Source organism: Adiantum capillus-veneris, chromosome 11 (genome assembly GCF_014529385.1).
Source record: "Adiantum capillus-veneris isolate H3 chromosome 11, ASM1452938v2, whole genome shotgun sequence".
NCBI classification, from domain to species: domain Eukaryota; kingdom Viridiplantae; phylum Streptophyta; class Polypodiopsida; order Polypodiales; family Pteridaceae; genus Adiantum; species Adiantum capillus-veneris.
This window is the reverse complement of record NC_140941.1, coordinates 23,062,057-23,078,625: the sequence shown is the minus strand read 5'-3', so window position 1 is coordinate 23,078,625 and position 16,569 is coordinate 23,062,057. Positions and strand designations below refer to the sequence as shown.

The following is a 16,569-nucleotide window of genomic DNA, read 5'->3' as shown; positions in this document are numbered from 1 at the left end:
TTAGAGAGAATACCTTAGGAGAAAAAGTCCTACAAGTAGAGGATCCATACACAGAAAAAGCATTACTTTTTACAAAGGAACTACTTCAGATTTCCCACCACAAGTTACCCAATCACACCCTCATTAGGGCATTCTTCTTGATCGAGCCATCCAACTTGGACGCTCACGACGCCCAAGGATGCGAGGATCTTCACACCGTAGATGAGGTCTGCATCAAAGGCTACATAGCATCATTGAGTGGCATTGAGCATCTCGAGATCTGACCATGGAGGACATTGATGCCATACTATAGAGACCCATGAGAGAGCTCATGGGATGATCACCATTGTCTACTTCCCCCTCGCTATGCACCTCATTAGCCCTCATGTGAATGTACCCACTCCCCATATGTTTTGAGTTGATGTATTATGTGATGAGGACATTGATGATGATGAGGATATAGGTCAGGCTTGCATACCTTCCCACTCTATACGTACCTAATTTATTTTTATCTTTATGTTCAGCTTAGTCACACATGGTTGTAAGATTTTGGTCTCATAGGTCATTTTGGCCTTTTGAAGACGTTAATATAACATTTCATTTCAACTCTCTCTCTCTCTCTCTCTCTCTCTCTCTCTCTCTCTCTCTCTCTTTGCACCTAACTGCTCTCGCTGAAGAGAGATGAGGAGGGGGCGACCTCACCTTGTTGGAGCATGGTCGCTAAAGAGACATGGGGAGGGGGCGACCTCACCTTGCTAGAGAGAGATGGAGAAGATGAAGCTTTTGCTCAATTTCTGCTGGAGCAAAAATGGCTCCCGCGACAAATTTGGGCCTTTTTTTGAAGTTTTTGGCGTCACTTATGTGACGCTTTACAGTTTGTAAACATCTCTATGAGCATCACAAAATGTGATTCTTATAGCGACGTTTTTTTTTTTTTTTTTGGGTGTCACTTAAATGACGATCGTAAATTTTCCAAGTGTCCCTGCATACAAAGCACTATCTAGTGACACAAGTATATCTCGTACTTGATGGATGTCATTTTTTGTGACATCCTTATATGAGACATATTCCACATGTGGAGAATATGAGTCTATGAGAGGAACAATTTCAGTGGAAAAAATTTATCGGATACGTAGTAAGATTTCAAGTATTGTTAAACAACTTTAACGAATGGTTGTTTATACACGTAGCAAAATTATGTTATGTTAATGAACAAGTTCATTTGGTACCTAGATTTGATGGATTTTCACATTCTATTATGGTCCAAATATGTTAGCACGGTTTTCACGTGGAAAGTACTTAATTATTTCTCGGTGAGCCGTGAGCATAATTGTAGCCATATGCATTGGCATGTACGATTATGGATATGAACATTTGGATATGTTTTTAGCTATATGCATGCACACTAGGTGTTATGGGCCCTAGTGTTTAGCAAAGGCTGATTTGGAGCGGCATACACATTCACAACAATAGTAGCTTCTAAAGCATCTCGAACTATATGTACAATGTCTCTTTGAGATTAACTGTAGATCTACCAATCACCAATAGAGGTCATGGCTCGGTTTTGGTGCTTGTATATCAGTTCACTAAAGTTAACCGAGATCGTTGTTCCTAACATTGTTGATTAATCAGCCATGTTGCAAGGAATTGTGATCCCTATTTACCAGTCATTTTGGAGAAATGTCTGTGAACAACGGGGAAACACATCTCAGTAATGCCTGTCATCTAGAGAGGATAGGCAGATTGCAAGTGTTAATATTGTGCTAAAGGATATGCTAGCATGTATGTTAGCACCAAGCAATCCAATTGGAAAGGTTATCTCTCTAGTTGGAGTTTTTTTACCATGAGGCAACGTATGTTACGAGACTAAGTTTAGCCTCTTCATGTTTAAATTGGGTTCTCAACATTGGACATCGGTTATGGTGGGGTTGTTTACTGATGAAGAATGATATTAAATCAAGGACTTATACTTTGCTGATGAGTTACTTCAGCCACTTACTTGCATGCAAAGTGAAAAGAGGTACTCTTTTAGATACATATTACTTGTGATAACTCGTTTAGCATACTCAAGTGAGTTCTAAATGGAGTTTCTATGCTACATTGTATATGGGCCGGTTACACAAGACGGTTGCAAAGGGACAACAATGTGGAAATTCAAGATGCTATTCTTGATTTCTTTGAACCTCCTACTGAACCGTGTTCCGATCAAACAGACAACTTGATCCATGAAGGATGCCACTACAGAAAACATTAGTGTTCTTATCACCACTTTTGTTTTTGAGGACACAAACATGCATCGGGTAAGACCAGGCAGGCCAAGGGCCAGGATGGACATGCGATCAATGGGTGCTATATTTTAGCAGGCTATGAGTCTATATATAGCGAGGTTGGGTGGAGAGTTGCATGTTCCTGTCCCCTCTGGTCTCATATGATTCCCGCCAGTGCTTGGATGGGAGTATTCGCCGCCCACCCTTAGGACTAAATAACACATCTTATTTAATGAGGGGTGGTGAGGGGATGCACGGCTCCCAAGTCCACACACAAAAATCAGAGCAATCGCAGCCTCATCCATCACATCAAAAGTGAACCTGGCTAGAAATTAAACCTTCTAAACCCAGGTAGAGCATGTTGGGTCAAAATAAAAGATCATAAATTACATCATGTGCGTGCGGGTGAGGTGGTTAGCCCATGTGTCATAAAGCCTGTGGGTTCAAAACCAGTTGGCCGAGCCCACATGCCGCCTTGATTTTTGCGTTGCTCGGGTTTCGCACGCCTCAATTTTCGCACTGATTGGGTTTAATTTTCCTCAGGATGGGTTTAGTCCACCTTGGGATCCTGTCGTGCACTTCTAAGCCGTCGATCCCCTTACCCCCTCAATAAATTCTTTGTTATTTAGTCTCCAAGGATTCCCACCCATGTCACTAATTCACACCTCCTTTTGGGAGGTGGGATCAACGGCTCATGATCGCCAGTTGATCGTGAACGTTGGATTGCCTAGGGATTGGGAAAGATTCTCATGTTTTCGGATGTGAGGCTTGAACCCGTTCTCTCTCTCCCCCTTGGAATCGACTCTAACCGTTAAGCTATCACACGCCCGTTGAAAGGTACGTGTGTGCTAAGTTTATTGTTCACGTCATTGTACATAAGTTTACACCTACTTTGTTCACATTGAGTTCACACTAAATTTGGTATGGTGTGCACCACAGTTCACGGGTCTATGCACCACATTGGTATGGTGTGCATAGACCCGTGAACTAGGGGTGAACTATGGTATAGATCACACAGTGAACTAGGGGTGAACTGAGGGTGAACTAGGGGTGGGTAAGCTAGGGGGGGTGAACTAGGGTATGATCATGTGCCATGCCAACATGGATAATGACGCGCGCTAGCGTGGTGGTAGGGCATTCGTGTGGTAACCGAGACGTCCCAAGTTTGACCCACACCCCGCGAGGCGAGTGAACTAGGGGTGAACTAAGGGGCTGAACTAGGAGTAAACTTGGGGCGCCATTTTTGCCTCAAGTTCACCTCTAGTTAACCCCGAGTTCACTACGTGATCCGAGGACCGAGATTAAAGTCGTCTTGCGCCCCCAAATTTGGGCCCTAGATCCCCCCCCCCCCCCCCCCCCCCCCCCCCCCCCCCCCCCCCCGAGCCGTGCCATATAGTGACGAGGGCTGCCCACCCTCATAGAACCTTCTACTCGTTTTGCGCAGGCATCACAGTTTTTGTGACCATTCCATCACCTGTTCTTCCCACCTCTGTTGGCAGGGTGCTCTCAAAACCTGCCCGGGCGTAACAGGCATGGCAAGTGTATGGCAATTCGATCCTCGACACTGTTGCGGGGAGAAAGAAGCAGCTGTCTCCTCCCGCCTTTTACACCTCCTGCTCTTCTGGAAGAAACTTCTCAGCAGCAGCAGACACCTCCCGCCCTCTGCATCGCCATCTCAGCAGACGAATCTATTCTTCGAGTACTGTGCGAGAGGGGGCAATCGTACAATGCCGTCGATGCCCTCTTTCGCACACACACTTCTCTCTCCCTCCCTACCTACCTCTCTCTTCTCAAGGCTTCCATCAGGAGCAACTGCCTCCCTCTTGCTACGTGCACTTGCGCACACATCACCCTGCATGGCATTCCTCTTCATGGCTTCCTGGGTGATTACCTCGTTATGGCACTTGCAAAATGTGGCGCCATCGATGATGCACGCTGTATTTCTTCAGGATTGCCTCACCTCACTGTGTTCTCTTGGACATCCATAATATCAGCTTATGCTGATTCTGGACGTGGGCTAGAAGCACTTGAAGCATGGCAACAGATGCAGAATTACAGGGTAGATCCCGACAGTTTCACTTTTCTGAGCCTCTTCAAAGCTTGCATTGCCATACCTGACATTGAAAAGGGCAGGTCTTTGCATGCGATTGCTCTGCAGAAAGGGTTCACATCAAATGTCTTTGTTGGTAATGCCATTTTGAACATGTATGGTAGTTATGGACTGCTCTCAGAAGCAGAGAATGCCTTTGCCGAGTTGTGCTATCGCACCACGGGGTCCTGGAATCTATTACTAGCAGCTACTATCGAGCATGGGCAATGGCGGAAAGCTTTGGATCTGCACAGACAGATGGAGGATGATGGAGCCGAGCCAGACAGCTTCACCTTTGTCAGTCTTTTCAAAGCATGTAGCAGCATCCCTGACCTTCTACATGGAAGGAAACTGCTTGCCTATGCTAAAAGGAAAGGCCTCGACTCAAATCTATTTGTCGGAAACACTATTTTGAATATGTATAGAAAATGCGGGGCTCCAATTAGCGAGGCAGAGACGGCCTTTAGTGGAATGTCTGATCGCAATTTGGTGTCATGGACAGGTATGCTATCTGCTTATGTTGATTATGATGAAGGAGAAAAGGCTCTTCGACTGTACAGACAAATGCGGAAGGAGGGGGTTTTACCTGATCAGGCAACATTTGGTCTAGTTCTTCGGGCATGCATTATCCTTCTCCAGACAGATGATCATGGTGCATCTAAAGGACTGAGAGAAGGTTGCTTGCTGGAAATTGGGCAGGCCTTGCATGCTGATGCGCGTAGGGACAATATCCATCTTGATACTGTGACTGCTACAGGTTTTGTGACCATGTACGGAAAATTTGGCCGTTTGCCGAATGCAGAGCATGTGATCAGCACTTTGGAACATCTTGACATAGTTGCTTGGAATGCTATGCTTTCTGCATATGTTGAGAAGAGACAAGGAGAGAAGGCTCTACTTCTGTACGCTCATATGCAGAAGGAAGGCATTTCTTCGAACGACATAACTTTCATGACCGTTCTTCAAGCGTGTGGCATGCTTGGGGAAAATAGGGAGTCGTATCTAAATAGAAGGCCATATGACATTATTGCTCTAGAAGTCGCACAATCAATACACATGGATATTTTTACTCGAGGTATTGAAACCAGCCTGCCCATTGCCAACACCCTTGTCAGCGTGTACGGCAAGTGCAGTGCATTAGTTGAAGCAGAAAGCGTGTTTAATGCAACACCAGAGTGTGACATTGTTTCATGGAATGCCATGCTTTCAGCATGCACTGTAGCAGGGCAAGGAGAAAGAGCACTACATTTGTATGAAAAGATGATAGAGGCATGTGCGACTCCTGATGAAGTTACGCATATTGGCATCATTCAAGCATGTGGTGAAACAGGAAGTTTAGAGACTTGTAGAAAGGTTCACTTTGTCGTGCTGTTTTCCGAGTATGATAGGATTCTTGCTGTAGCAGTCACCCTGATGGATGCATACGGAAATTTGGCAAGATCAATGGACGCCCAAGTAATCTTTGACTACATTCTGCATCCTAACGTAGTCCCATGGAATGCTTGCATCGCTAGTCATGCTGGGGAGGGAGATTGCCATGCAAGCTTGCGCTTGCTGGGTCTCATGAACCACTCCCTTATCAATCCAAATATTGTAACTCTTACCTCGATTTTATCAATTTGTAGTCATTCGGGTCTTGTTGCAGAGGGTTTTCGATACATTGAATTCATGAGGATAGCTTACGATATTCCTTTGGATCGAACACATTTTAAGCTCATGATTGACCTTCTTGGGCGTGCAGAGGATTTTGACAGAATAGGCTTCTTGTTGGACAGGTTGCCGGTGCTGATGCATGCGGATCCAGTCATTTGGCAGTGCGTGCTGGATGCATCTACTACTGCTGGCCATTTGGAACTTGGGAAGCAGGCATTGGATTATATTTTTTCTTTTCAGCCCTGCCAGTCCTAGGTGGGAAGCGTGTTACAATCATTCACTGATATCAACAATGTCAGCAGACTGAGGTATGGTTAAGCAGAGTTGCATCACAAGCATCCATGAAGTAGAACATACATTAAGCGTAGTTTAATTATTGATTAAAGTATCATAGTCATTTATCTCCGTATAATTTTTAGGCTTTTCATGTTATAGAGGTGGACCGTCCACTATATTTTCCTTGGGCATTATTATGGGATTTATGGTGGGATAAATGAGCACGAGATCCAGAGCAAAGTCATCTTGGGTACTTGAGATTACTTTGCCTTGCATATTAATCTGGAGGATTGAATCCACTGTCCACATCACCTGTGTACGTCTTTATGAAATTTAGGTCTCTCACAGTTTTTGGTGTGCGAAGGTGTCGTGGGGAGAAAGTCATCTCGGGTACCCGTCATTGCGTTCATTACGAAGTAATTTAAGCGATAAAATCTACGGTGTCTGATTCATGTCATGACCCTAGATGGATACGGGTTCTTGATCCCATACCCCATGCTTGTGTGAATTATAGCTGTGGGAGGTGGACAAATAAATGATATCTCATACAGGTTTCTATACATTGAATGTGTCACAGACAAAACTGTACAAGCCTTTAAAGCCAGTCTTAGGGTCATCTGAATTTTACATCAAAGAAACATGCTTTGGTAGTCTATAAATCTATGGCAAATACTGAGGGCCTGATGTAAAACTCAGGGTATTTCGAGGTATTATGAAAATGTTTTAGGTTTGAGTTGAATTGAATGCCTAACAGTTGTCAAAGAGCTAATGATTATACAAGCTGAAAACCTAGGATATCAATAGTGTGTCGGAGCATCTAGGCTAAATACATCACTTTGCCGTGAAAATTACTGAGCACGGTAAAGTTGATGTATTCATGCCATGAAAATTGATGCTTTTCGTGTCATGGAAAACTGGCAAGAAACAAGCATTTTTAAAAGCATTGTTACACACTTTCATTTACTGTATTCCATTAGATCCAAAGCTATCATGATCTCTAAATCTGCTAACAAAGTTAAGTTTTTTGGGGTCTTCCACCATAAGAGCTGTTCAAGGATTCTTCACAAGTACAATGTGAGACTCTACACGGCTCCACCAACTCTTAAAATAGTAGCACAATTTCTCTACTATATCCAAAGAATAAAGTTAGTGAATCAAAGTCGGGTGTTAGTGGTATTGGGCCGATTGACATGCCCTTCATGTCAACAACCTGGCACTTAAAGGCCAATGTGGCCCTAAATGACCAAAGAACAAAAGTATGTATAAGACTTGTACAACCGCGAAGCATAACAATGGCTTCACTCCACACCCATGAGCTCTATGCAACGTGCAAACCACCCTAAAGTGAGGCTTTTCACAAGAGCATCCATAGGGTTGTCCTTGGTATAAAATTTGACAATCTCAATCCGCTTATGTGCCAATGCATCCTGAATGAAGTGATACCTCACCTCTATGTATTTCATCTTGGAATAAAACATGAAATTGTTTGCCAAAGCAATGGCACTCTGACTATCACTATGCAACATTGGAATTTGCTATTGTCTAAATCTCCCATTAAACGTGCCAATCATAAAGCTTCTTTTTTGGACTTTAGTGTTGTAACATACTCGATCTTTGTAGTGGAAGATGATGTGCAATTTGGAAGAGATGATCTCGGAGAGATAGCTCCTCCATGAAAACAGAGCTCCTCCCCTGCATATGAAACATTGCAAGACATTACAAATGTACGATTCCTGAGACAATTCAAAAACCCCTTTTGATTTTTCACGCTTGATGCATACCAAGGAAGTGACTAGCTTATTTCAAATCCTTCATAGCAAAGTCTAACTTAACATTTGATTTAAATTAGAAATATCATGAGAGTTCTTCCTAGTGATAGGCATGTCATCAACATCAACATGCCGGCATGTAGCTTCTTTCAAATCCTTCACAACAAAGTCTGACTTAATATTTGCTTTAAATTGGAAATATCATGAGAGTTCTTCCCAATTATAAGCATGTCACCCAACATATAACACAAGAAGAATGAGTGATCCATCACTAAGGTTCGTTGTGTACAAGAAATGATTCTCTTGAATTTTTTAATATCCACATTACTGCATTAATTTATTGAATTTATGATACGATTGCTTGGATCCTTGTCTCAAGCCGTATTAGACTTTTCTGAGTCTACACACAAGTTCTTCTCTGGTTGGCTTAACAAACCCTTCAGGTCGTTGCATGTATACATCCTCTTGGAGGGTGTCTACAAAAGGAAAGCTGTTTCTACATCTATTTGGACTAAATCTAAGTCCTCAATAGCTACTAATCGAAGCACCATACATGAAGTAGTCATCTTAATCACATGTGAGAAGGTTTCATCTTAATCTACACCTTTTGCTATTTAAAACCCTTAGCAAACAATCTCATTTTACACTCAGGCTTGGATGTATATATCTGCTTGTGAACTCATTTGCAAGGTAAATCTTTTCTTGCACCAGGAGTCTTCATCGAGGGTATGTCAAACTCTTTATCTAAACTTTGTTCAGAATTTGACTAATTCAAAAGACTCATTGGTGACAAATCACTTCCATGTGCCTTATTCTCTAGTTGCATTCTTCTTGCACCCGGAGTCTTCATAGAGGGTATGGCAAGCTTTTCATCTATAAACTCTCTTCAAGACCACTACTATCATCATCATGATGACCAACGCTCAAATTTACTAGCCTAGGGGCATCATCAACTTTTTCCTTTACTTATCTTGATGCAATTGAAGAGTTAGCACGACTCACTCTTTCAGGAAACCTTCCACTCCATGGCTTCTTACCATGACTTGCACTAGGTGACCCTTGTAGCCCACTCGAAACTTGTGATTGTGCACCTATACTTTTTGCAACCACATTATCTCTTGTATCAGTCCCTAAATCATCCTTCACATAATCATACCAACTCTCCATTTCATAAAAGAACAACATCCTTGCTCACATTCACTTTACTTGTGATAAAATTGTAAATTTATATGCATTTTCCTCAAGGGAATCGCGAATAAACACATATTCTTCTGCTTTCAGTCCAAGCTTACATCTTAGCTCATCCGGAACATGCATACAAGCAATACATTTGAACACTTTAAAATCCAATACATCCAATTCATCACCACAAAACTTCTCTTTTGGTGTCAGATCATGCATTACAGTAGTAGAGGTCTTATTTATAGTGTAAGCAATTGCAACAATTGCCTCAACCCAATGAAAATGAAGCATGTCCTTCTCATTCATCAACCCTCTAGCAAATTCTGCCAAGTGCCTATTCTTCTACTCGGTAACACCATTTTGTAGTAGAGTATACCTGCATGAAAATTGCTTGAATTCGAATTCTACGCGTTACCATTGAAATCATTGGATAAGTATTCTCCCCCTCAAACACTTTCTATGTTTCCCAATTTGTTTTCAGCCATAGCCTTGAAATTCTGAAAGCGCATAAATATCTCATTTTTTTGCTTCATGAAACAGACCCATACCTTCCTTGTATGGTCATCAATGAAGGTCATATACTACCTGCACCATCCACCCATATATGAATTCTTGGACCCCATACATATGTATGTACTAAATCCAATGCATTTATGCTTATATACTTGTTAGGAGGAAATGATGCTTTTGCATGCTTCCCAAACTGACAAGCCTCACAAGTGCCACATCTCAACATCCAAAACAACTCCTGCACCTTGTGTACTAAACATGGAAACATTTGCCTCGAGCACATTCAAGGTAAACATTCTGGACAATTTTTTCCTTGTGCAACCAACTTTGCATCCTTCTGATTCTCTTCAACAATAGTCATTGATAAACACTTTTTTCTTCTATAGTGTATTCAGCTCAATCTTCAATTAGAGATTCCTTGTTTTTGTGTTTGTCACATGACAGTAAGGTGTCGCAAGACTTTTTAGGGGTGTGAGCATCTTATATGTGCCCAATCATAGTATCTTACGCACTCTTAGAAAGCAGTACATGAACTTTTGAGCCACTGCAAGCATTCACGCTTGCACGCACGCGCACGCACACACACACTCACATAGATGGAGAAAAACCTTCTTCTTCTTCTTCACTAACTAAGTTAAGAAGTCTAAAATGCATAAAATGGAAAGTAAAACAAAAGGGGAAACTGGTACAATGGTCTAGTGTAAACCGCTAGTAAGTGAGCTAGACGGATAAATGTGCCATCACTTCGATAGATAGACCAATTCGGTGCAATTTGGCTATAGTATCCTAGCAGAGATATGCATATCCACGAAGGAGCAAGCGTGATGATGATTGTCAATGATAGACATCCATATCAATAATTTTTTGTTATAGTATCCGATGCTAATGTTTTTGTTATAGTATGTGAGGCTATAGTAATATGAATTGGTAATGGTTTAGAGTTTGTTAGCTTGGTGCTAGATTGAGCTTGAGAAGGAATATGAGCACTCCCAATTCTATGATGGGTTAAAAATTGAGTCTAACTCAATGGGCCAAAATGCCTTTTTATGGAAATACCTCCCCATTTACTTAAGGGATTTAGCTCTGTAGCTTGTATTGGAGGCTCTTATATATACATGCGATGTGGCACATATTTACCACATGTTGTGTTTTGCACGTGTTGTTGCGTGCATTTTGGACACCCCATTTTTTTAAATTTGTACATATGTACATGATTCCCGATGTCAAAAGGGTGTATGGATTTCTTTTTGTGGGCTTTTTAAGCAAGCACACATACATGCAGTGCAAGTCGCTAGTGTAGCACCAGCCTATCAGGTTGCCTTGAGAGTCCGTAAGCGACTTTTCTGAAGTGTCATTTTTATATAACTAAAACTCATGTACAATCATAAAAAAGTACAGTCAAATATCATAAATCTATAGGTTTTTTCTCATTGTGCCTCCATGTTTTTCATGCAGTTGTTTGCCCTCGACTAGCCTTTCCTGTGTGTGTAATCGGGCCATGGTAGCTTGTTGTTCGTGCCAATTTTGCACATAGGTTTACATGGATTTGAAATTTGTGGTTCTCATAATTTTTTTTGAAGAAAATGAATAGAATTTTTGAGGCTTGAAAGAATCCCTTTTGGAGTTGTGGTTTGGGAAATACAATCTATTTCCCATAGGGTACAATATATAGCAGTCCAAAGGTAGTTTAGCGTATGGTAGATTGCAGAAGCTCCTTTGTTTGGTGGTGCACCTACACTTCAAAATTTTGGTTATGAAGAATCATTTGGTGAATGGGGAAGCTCTTTTTCGCAAGTGCATTGGTTGGCGTGTGTTGTAAATCGATGTGAGGGTAGGTGCTTCCTAGTTTTTGTGATGGTCGTTTGGGTGGGCGTGTGTTTGTAAAGTCCCAAGGTATCATTTACCTTTGAGTTGTGTTGTTGTGGGAGTTATCTTGATATGGCTTGTGGTGCTGAAATTATTTCTTGAGTGCTATTGGAAGACATTGCTATAGAGGTGCTCCCTGCTCTTGTTTTCCTAGCAGTGTTTTGGTGCCCGCCACCAAGAAATTGCTTCAAGTCACTTTCAATTTATAGGTTTTGGGAGCCATGGCATTTAGTTTTCTAGAGTTTCATGGAAGGGAAAATGAAAGTGCCAAAGGTCTCATTAAGAAAATGGAGTTTTCTTGCCTTCTTGCTGACAAACATGACCCAATGTTGGTGCTATGAATCTTCTACTTTTGTTGAAGGGATATGCTCGAGAGTGGTTGGAAGGCTACAGAAAAGAGTTGTGATCATCTCAACCTCCTCAATTTATGACCTATGAAATGGTAAGGCATGCTTTCCATACACATTTTCAGCATATGGAAGACCCACAAAAGGTATGGTAGTCTATTCAAAGCTTCGTGCAAGGTGAAAGCCAAACCATGGAATACTTTGTCAAGGCATTCAATGCATTATGGAAAAAATGGTGTACATATTTGGGGACCAAAATTCCTCTCACCATGTTAAAGAAGGAAACGTTTCTGGCAAGCTTGAGACAAGGCCTACACTTGAAGTTGGAGCTCAAGTAGCCAAGGACCTTTTGAAGAGGCGGTTGAAATTGCAAAGAATAAAGAGTGGAAGGGAAAGCGTCTTGATCAACTTGGAAGAATCAATGCATAACTAGAGCTTGAAGTGAAGGCTATAGAGAAACCAAGGGTCCTGATCAGGGAGCCAAGTTATGATCAACAAGCTTCCTAAGGTATGAATGCTTTTGCAAGGAGATGCAAGAGGTGGTAGGTCTTATGAAGAATCTCAATGTACATATGATGGGAAATGGAAGAGGTCAAAGCTATGGATATGGTTCGTGCTATGGAAGCAGTGAAGGGTTTGCAGGTGGTAGAGGAAGAGGCATGGCTAGAAGAGGGGATATGTTTCAATGCTACAATTGTGGTGAATGGGGTCAGAAAAGACCTCAATGTGACAAACCAAAGAGAATGGGTGGTGATATGTTTTTACTTCCTTCACAAATTCCTTCTTGAGCTCAAAGATTATGGTATTGAGATCAAAGGAGAAGCAAGACCAAGTGGCTTGACAACTGAAGAGAAGGACAAGACAAAGGTGGTGAGCATAATGCATTTAGAGAATAACAAGGATGATTCAAGATCTTTTGCCATGCCTCTAGGTAAGAGGGTTACAAGAGATCATGACATGAGTGATGCAAGTCCCAGCCATAAAAGAGGGAAAAAGGTTGAAACATGTATAGTTAAAGAGAAGAATAAGAGAAAACCTGAGCCACATTACAATGCATCTGATTTCCTTTGGGAGAAGGGCAATCAAATTAAGAATTGATTTGGTGAGCAAAAAGGCCAATGCTACCTTTGATCAACTCATGGAAATGTGTCCCAAGTTAAAGAGGCAATGAAAGTATGTGGTCAACCCTATGAAGAAGGAACCTGCTAGAGAGTCTGTGAGAGTCCTATCTTTGAATGAGCTACCTAATATGTCAGGACACCGGCAAGGCCAGACTAGACAAGGGTAGGGCTGGGCTAGGCGGTGTGGAATGGGGAGTCCAACTAGGGCAAAGGGCCAGGGGCTTGCCTATATAATGGGTGGTTGGGTGGTGAACTCTCAGGCTCTAGCTTCCCTTATCTTACATTGGTATCAAAGCTTGTGTCTATTTTGGGAAAGGAGGAAGGGTGTGGTGCTTTCTAGACACTCAATGCTTGCATGTGGGGGTCTAACACAGTGGGGATCACCCCTTGCTAAGGACGTCGACGAAGATGCAGACCGTGGGCACGCGAGCTTGGCAAGGGAGGGCCGCCGGGTGGAGGAGCACCAAAATGCCGGTGCGCGGGCTCCTTCGCGGCGCAAGGGCCTACTAGCAATTGTACGACATAGGGCCGAAGCCCGTCGGGATTCACATCGTCCGCCCCATGCTCTCCAAGCCTCTGTGCGCTGCCCGTTTGGCGCCATAGCTGACTGTGAGCTCTTTTTCCCACTTAAAGGGCGCCCACCCCCTTAGGGATAGTGGCCATACACAAAAATTTTAAAGCTTAAGGGGTGGTACCCACAGTGGGTTACCCCCCCCCCCCCCCCCCCCCCCCCCTACTCCACTATGTGCGAGTATGGCAAGGCCAAAAAGGATGGCATCGACGTATCTGGTGCACATTCAAATAAAACTTTTCTGCGTATTACACAGAAAATCAAAAATTTCAAGACAACCAATTTGGCGGAGTTGCAGTACAAGTTTTGGTTGAAATCAATTACCGTTTTCAAGCCTAATTGATTCGACTATCAAGAACTAGTGAGGAATTCCATATACGGCGGACAATTCCACTCACTTTCCACCGGACTACTCTTGATTTTGATGGAGTTAACAAGGCTCCTGTACTTTGCGAGCGCTCTCAATGTCATGTATTTTTTCTGAGTACTTCTTTCACCGCACTGTGTAGCCATGGATTCGGATATCAATATGACATTCGATTTTGAGCAAAGTACTCCTGATCCTACCAATGATGGCCCGCGGCCGGATCCTCTCAAGGAGAGTACCCGCGATGCTACAGCAAGAGAAGATACTTACGAATTGCTCGATATTCAAGAATTTCGTGCACTTTAGACACGCATGACAGTCATGGATGAAAATTTTAAAGCTTTAAATGAAAATGTTACTAAACTATCCACATTAGTAATTCAATTAATGCGTCAGCAGTCTAAGAGTCTTGCTGACACCCACATGCATGAGCACATTGCCACACAAGGGTAGGGCATTTCTAATCTAGGGCAAGGCCCAAATGTTGATACGTTGCATACTCTCACTGCCAAAGAGGTGAATGAATTGTTAAAGAACACTAAACCACCAATTTTTAAGGGAGAAGACGGAGACCGCAATAAGGATGCAGTGAATATCTTTCTCAGCAAGTGGGATGGAATTCACGCCTTACGGCGTACTCCGGATGCAGTTAGAGCTTTGCAAACGAGCTTAACTGTGGAAGGTAAGGCCTAGAAATGGTGGATGTCTCTCAAGGAGAAGAACATCATACCACAGAATTGGGCAGCTTTTGAAGCAATGTTTAGCAAGGAATTTTTTCCTACAAACGAGTCCAATCAAAATTGGACGGCTTGGGACACACGTTCCATGCGCCAATACCCATCACTCCTTGAATATATCTCTCACTATCGTGACGTTATCCTCAAGTTGGAAGGATTAGATACCTTTCAACAAGTACGGGGGTTCATACAAGGTCTGACACCCGAGCTTAAGAAGTATGTCAAGACCCAAGACCCTAAAACACTTGAGGAAGCCATAGTGAAAGCACATATTCATCATGATCCTGATGAGAAGAAAACACATAATAGTCACGTGCCTGCTAGTATACATGATGATAAACGCACTCAGTATGGGCACAATAAAAGAAAATTTCTAGTTGCTAATTCAGATGCATCTAAAAAACCCAAGGGATCCAAGGGTCCTCTCTCTCGTGAGGATTTTGATAAAGCCAAGAAATAAAAGTTATGTTTTCAATTTATAGGAAGAGGTCATGGAAAAAAGGATTGTCCCAAGGGAAAATCTGCTGCTCAGGGAAAGGAGAAAGCAGTGCACACGGTGCAACTGCTGCCTCTTGAGTCTTCCTCAAGATTCTCTATAGTGGAAGTAACACACACTGAGGTGGTGCATGAATGCTGTCTCACAGCTTCCATGTGGCAACCAACCTTTGGACCACATGAGTTAGTACTTATGCACGGATATCTGCAAGGGAACAAGGTGTGCATCTTCGTAGATGACGGTGCTACTCACAATTTCATCAATTACGGATTGGTGAAAAAACTCAAATTGCCTCAAAATCCGAGTACCCACCGCTACAAGGTAGCAATGATGAATGGACATGATACTGAAATATGGGATACTCAATGCCGAGCTGTTCCATTGGAAGTACAAGGGTACTCTACATGTTTGGATTTTCAGGTTATGAACATGGAAAGGCCTGATGTGGTTCTTGGTAGGGAGTGGTTGCATAGCTTAGGACCATCACTGAAGCGTAGCTATGAGCACAACAACTTGATGTTTGAATCCCATGGCGCACATGTGTTGTTGTTGGAGAAAAAGATATACCTTCATCACCATTGATTTGTACCATTGAGCTTATGTAGCTCGTTTCTGATAATGAAATAGATCAGGTTTTCTTGTGTTACTCACTCTCTCATTTTCTTTCTAGCATTGAGTCTGTTGAACATTCCTCAATGCTGCATGCTTCTCTCTCCTCTATTCCACCAAATGCTAATTCTAAACAAGAAAACGTTGCTAGTCAATTATAGAAATTATTAAAAGAATTTCAAGATGTATTTCCTAATGATTTGCCATCAGGATTATCTCTGACACGATCAGTACAACATAGCATTGGCGTGGCTGCAGGCTGTAAACCTGTGAGTAAACCATTTTACCGTATGAGTTATTCAGAGGCTGCTGAGGTAGAAAGTCATTTTGCTGACTACCTTAGCAGAGGGTTTATACAACCCAGTTCTTCACCATGGGCTTTGCCTATCCTCTTAGTGAAGAAAAAGGACGGCAGTATGCGCATGTGTGTAGACTATCGGGGCTTAAATGCGGTTACATTTAAGAACAAATACCCATTGCCAAGTGTAGATGAGTTGTTTGATAAGCTCACTCATGCTCGCATTTTTATGAAAATAGAGTTGCGGTCAGGATATCATCAAGTCCGTTTTCGACTTGCCGATATACCTAAAACTGCATTCTGAACACGGTTTGGACACTACGAGTTTTTGGTAATGCCGTTTGGGTTAACCAATGCGCCCGCAACTTTCATGACACTTATGGATAGTGTCTTGAAGCCATATTTGGGCAAATTTGTCATTGTTTTCCTTGA

The 16,569-nt window shown here is 42.4% G+C and overlaps 1 protein-coding gene across 1 annotated transcript; it reads left to right on the top strand.

Moving 5' to 3' along the window:
* Positions 1 to 3,643: 3,643 nt before the first annotated feature.
* Positions 3,644 to 6,522, top strand: LOC147446994 (pentatricopeptide repeat-containing protein At4g13650-like). Its single transcript, XM_086522902.1, has one exon. The coding sequence runs from the start codon at positions 3,790 to 3,792 to the stop codon at positions 6,241 to 6,243; it is 2,454 nt and encodes an 817-aa protein (XP_086379028.1). The 5' UTR covers positions 3,644 to 3,789; the 3' UTR covers positions 6,244 to 6,522.
* The last annotated feature ends 10,047 nt before the right edge of the window (positions 6,523 to 16,569 follow it).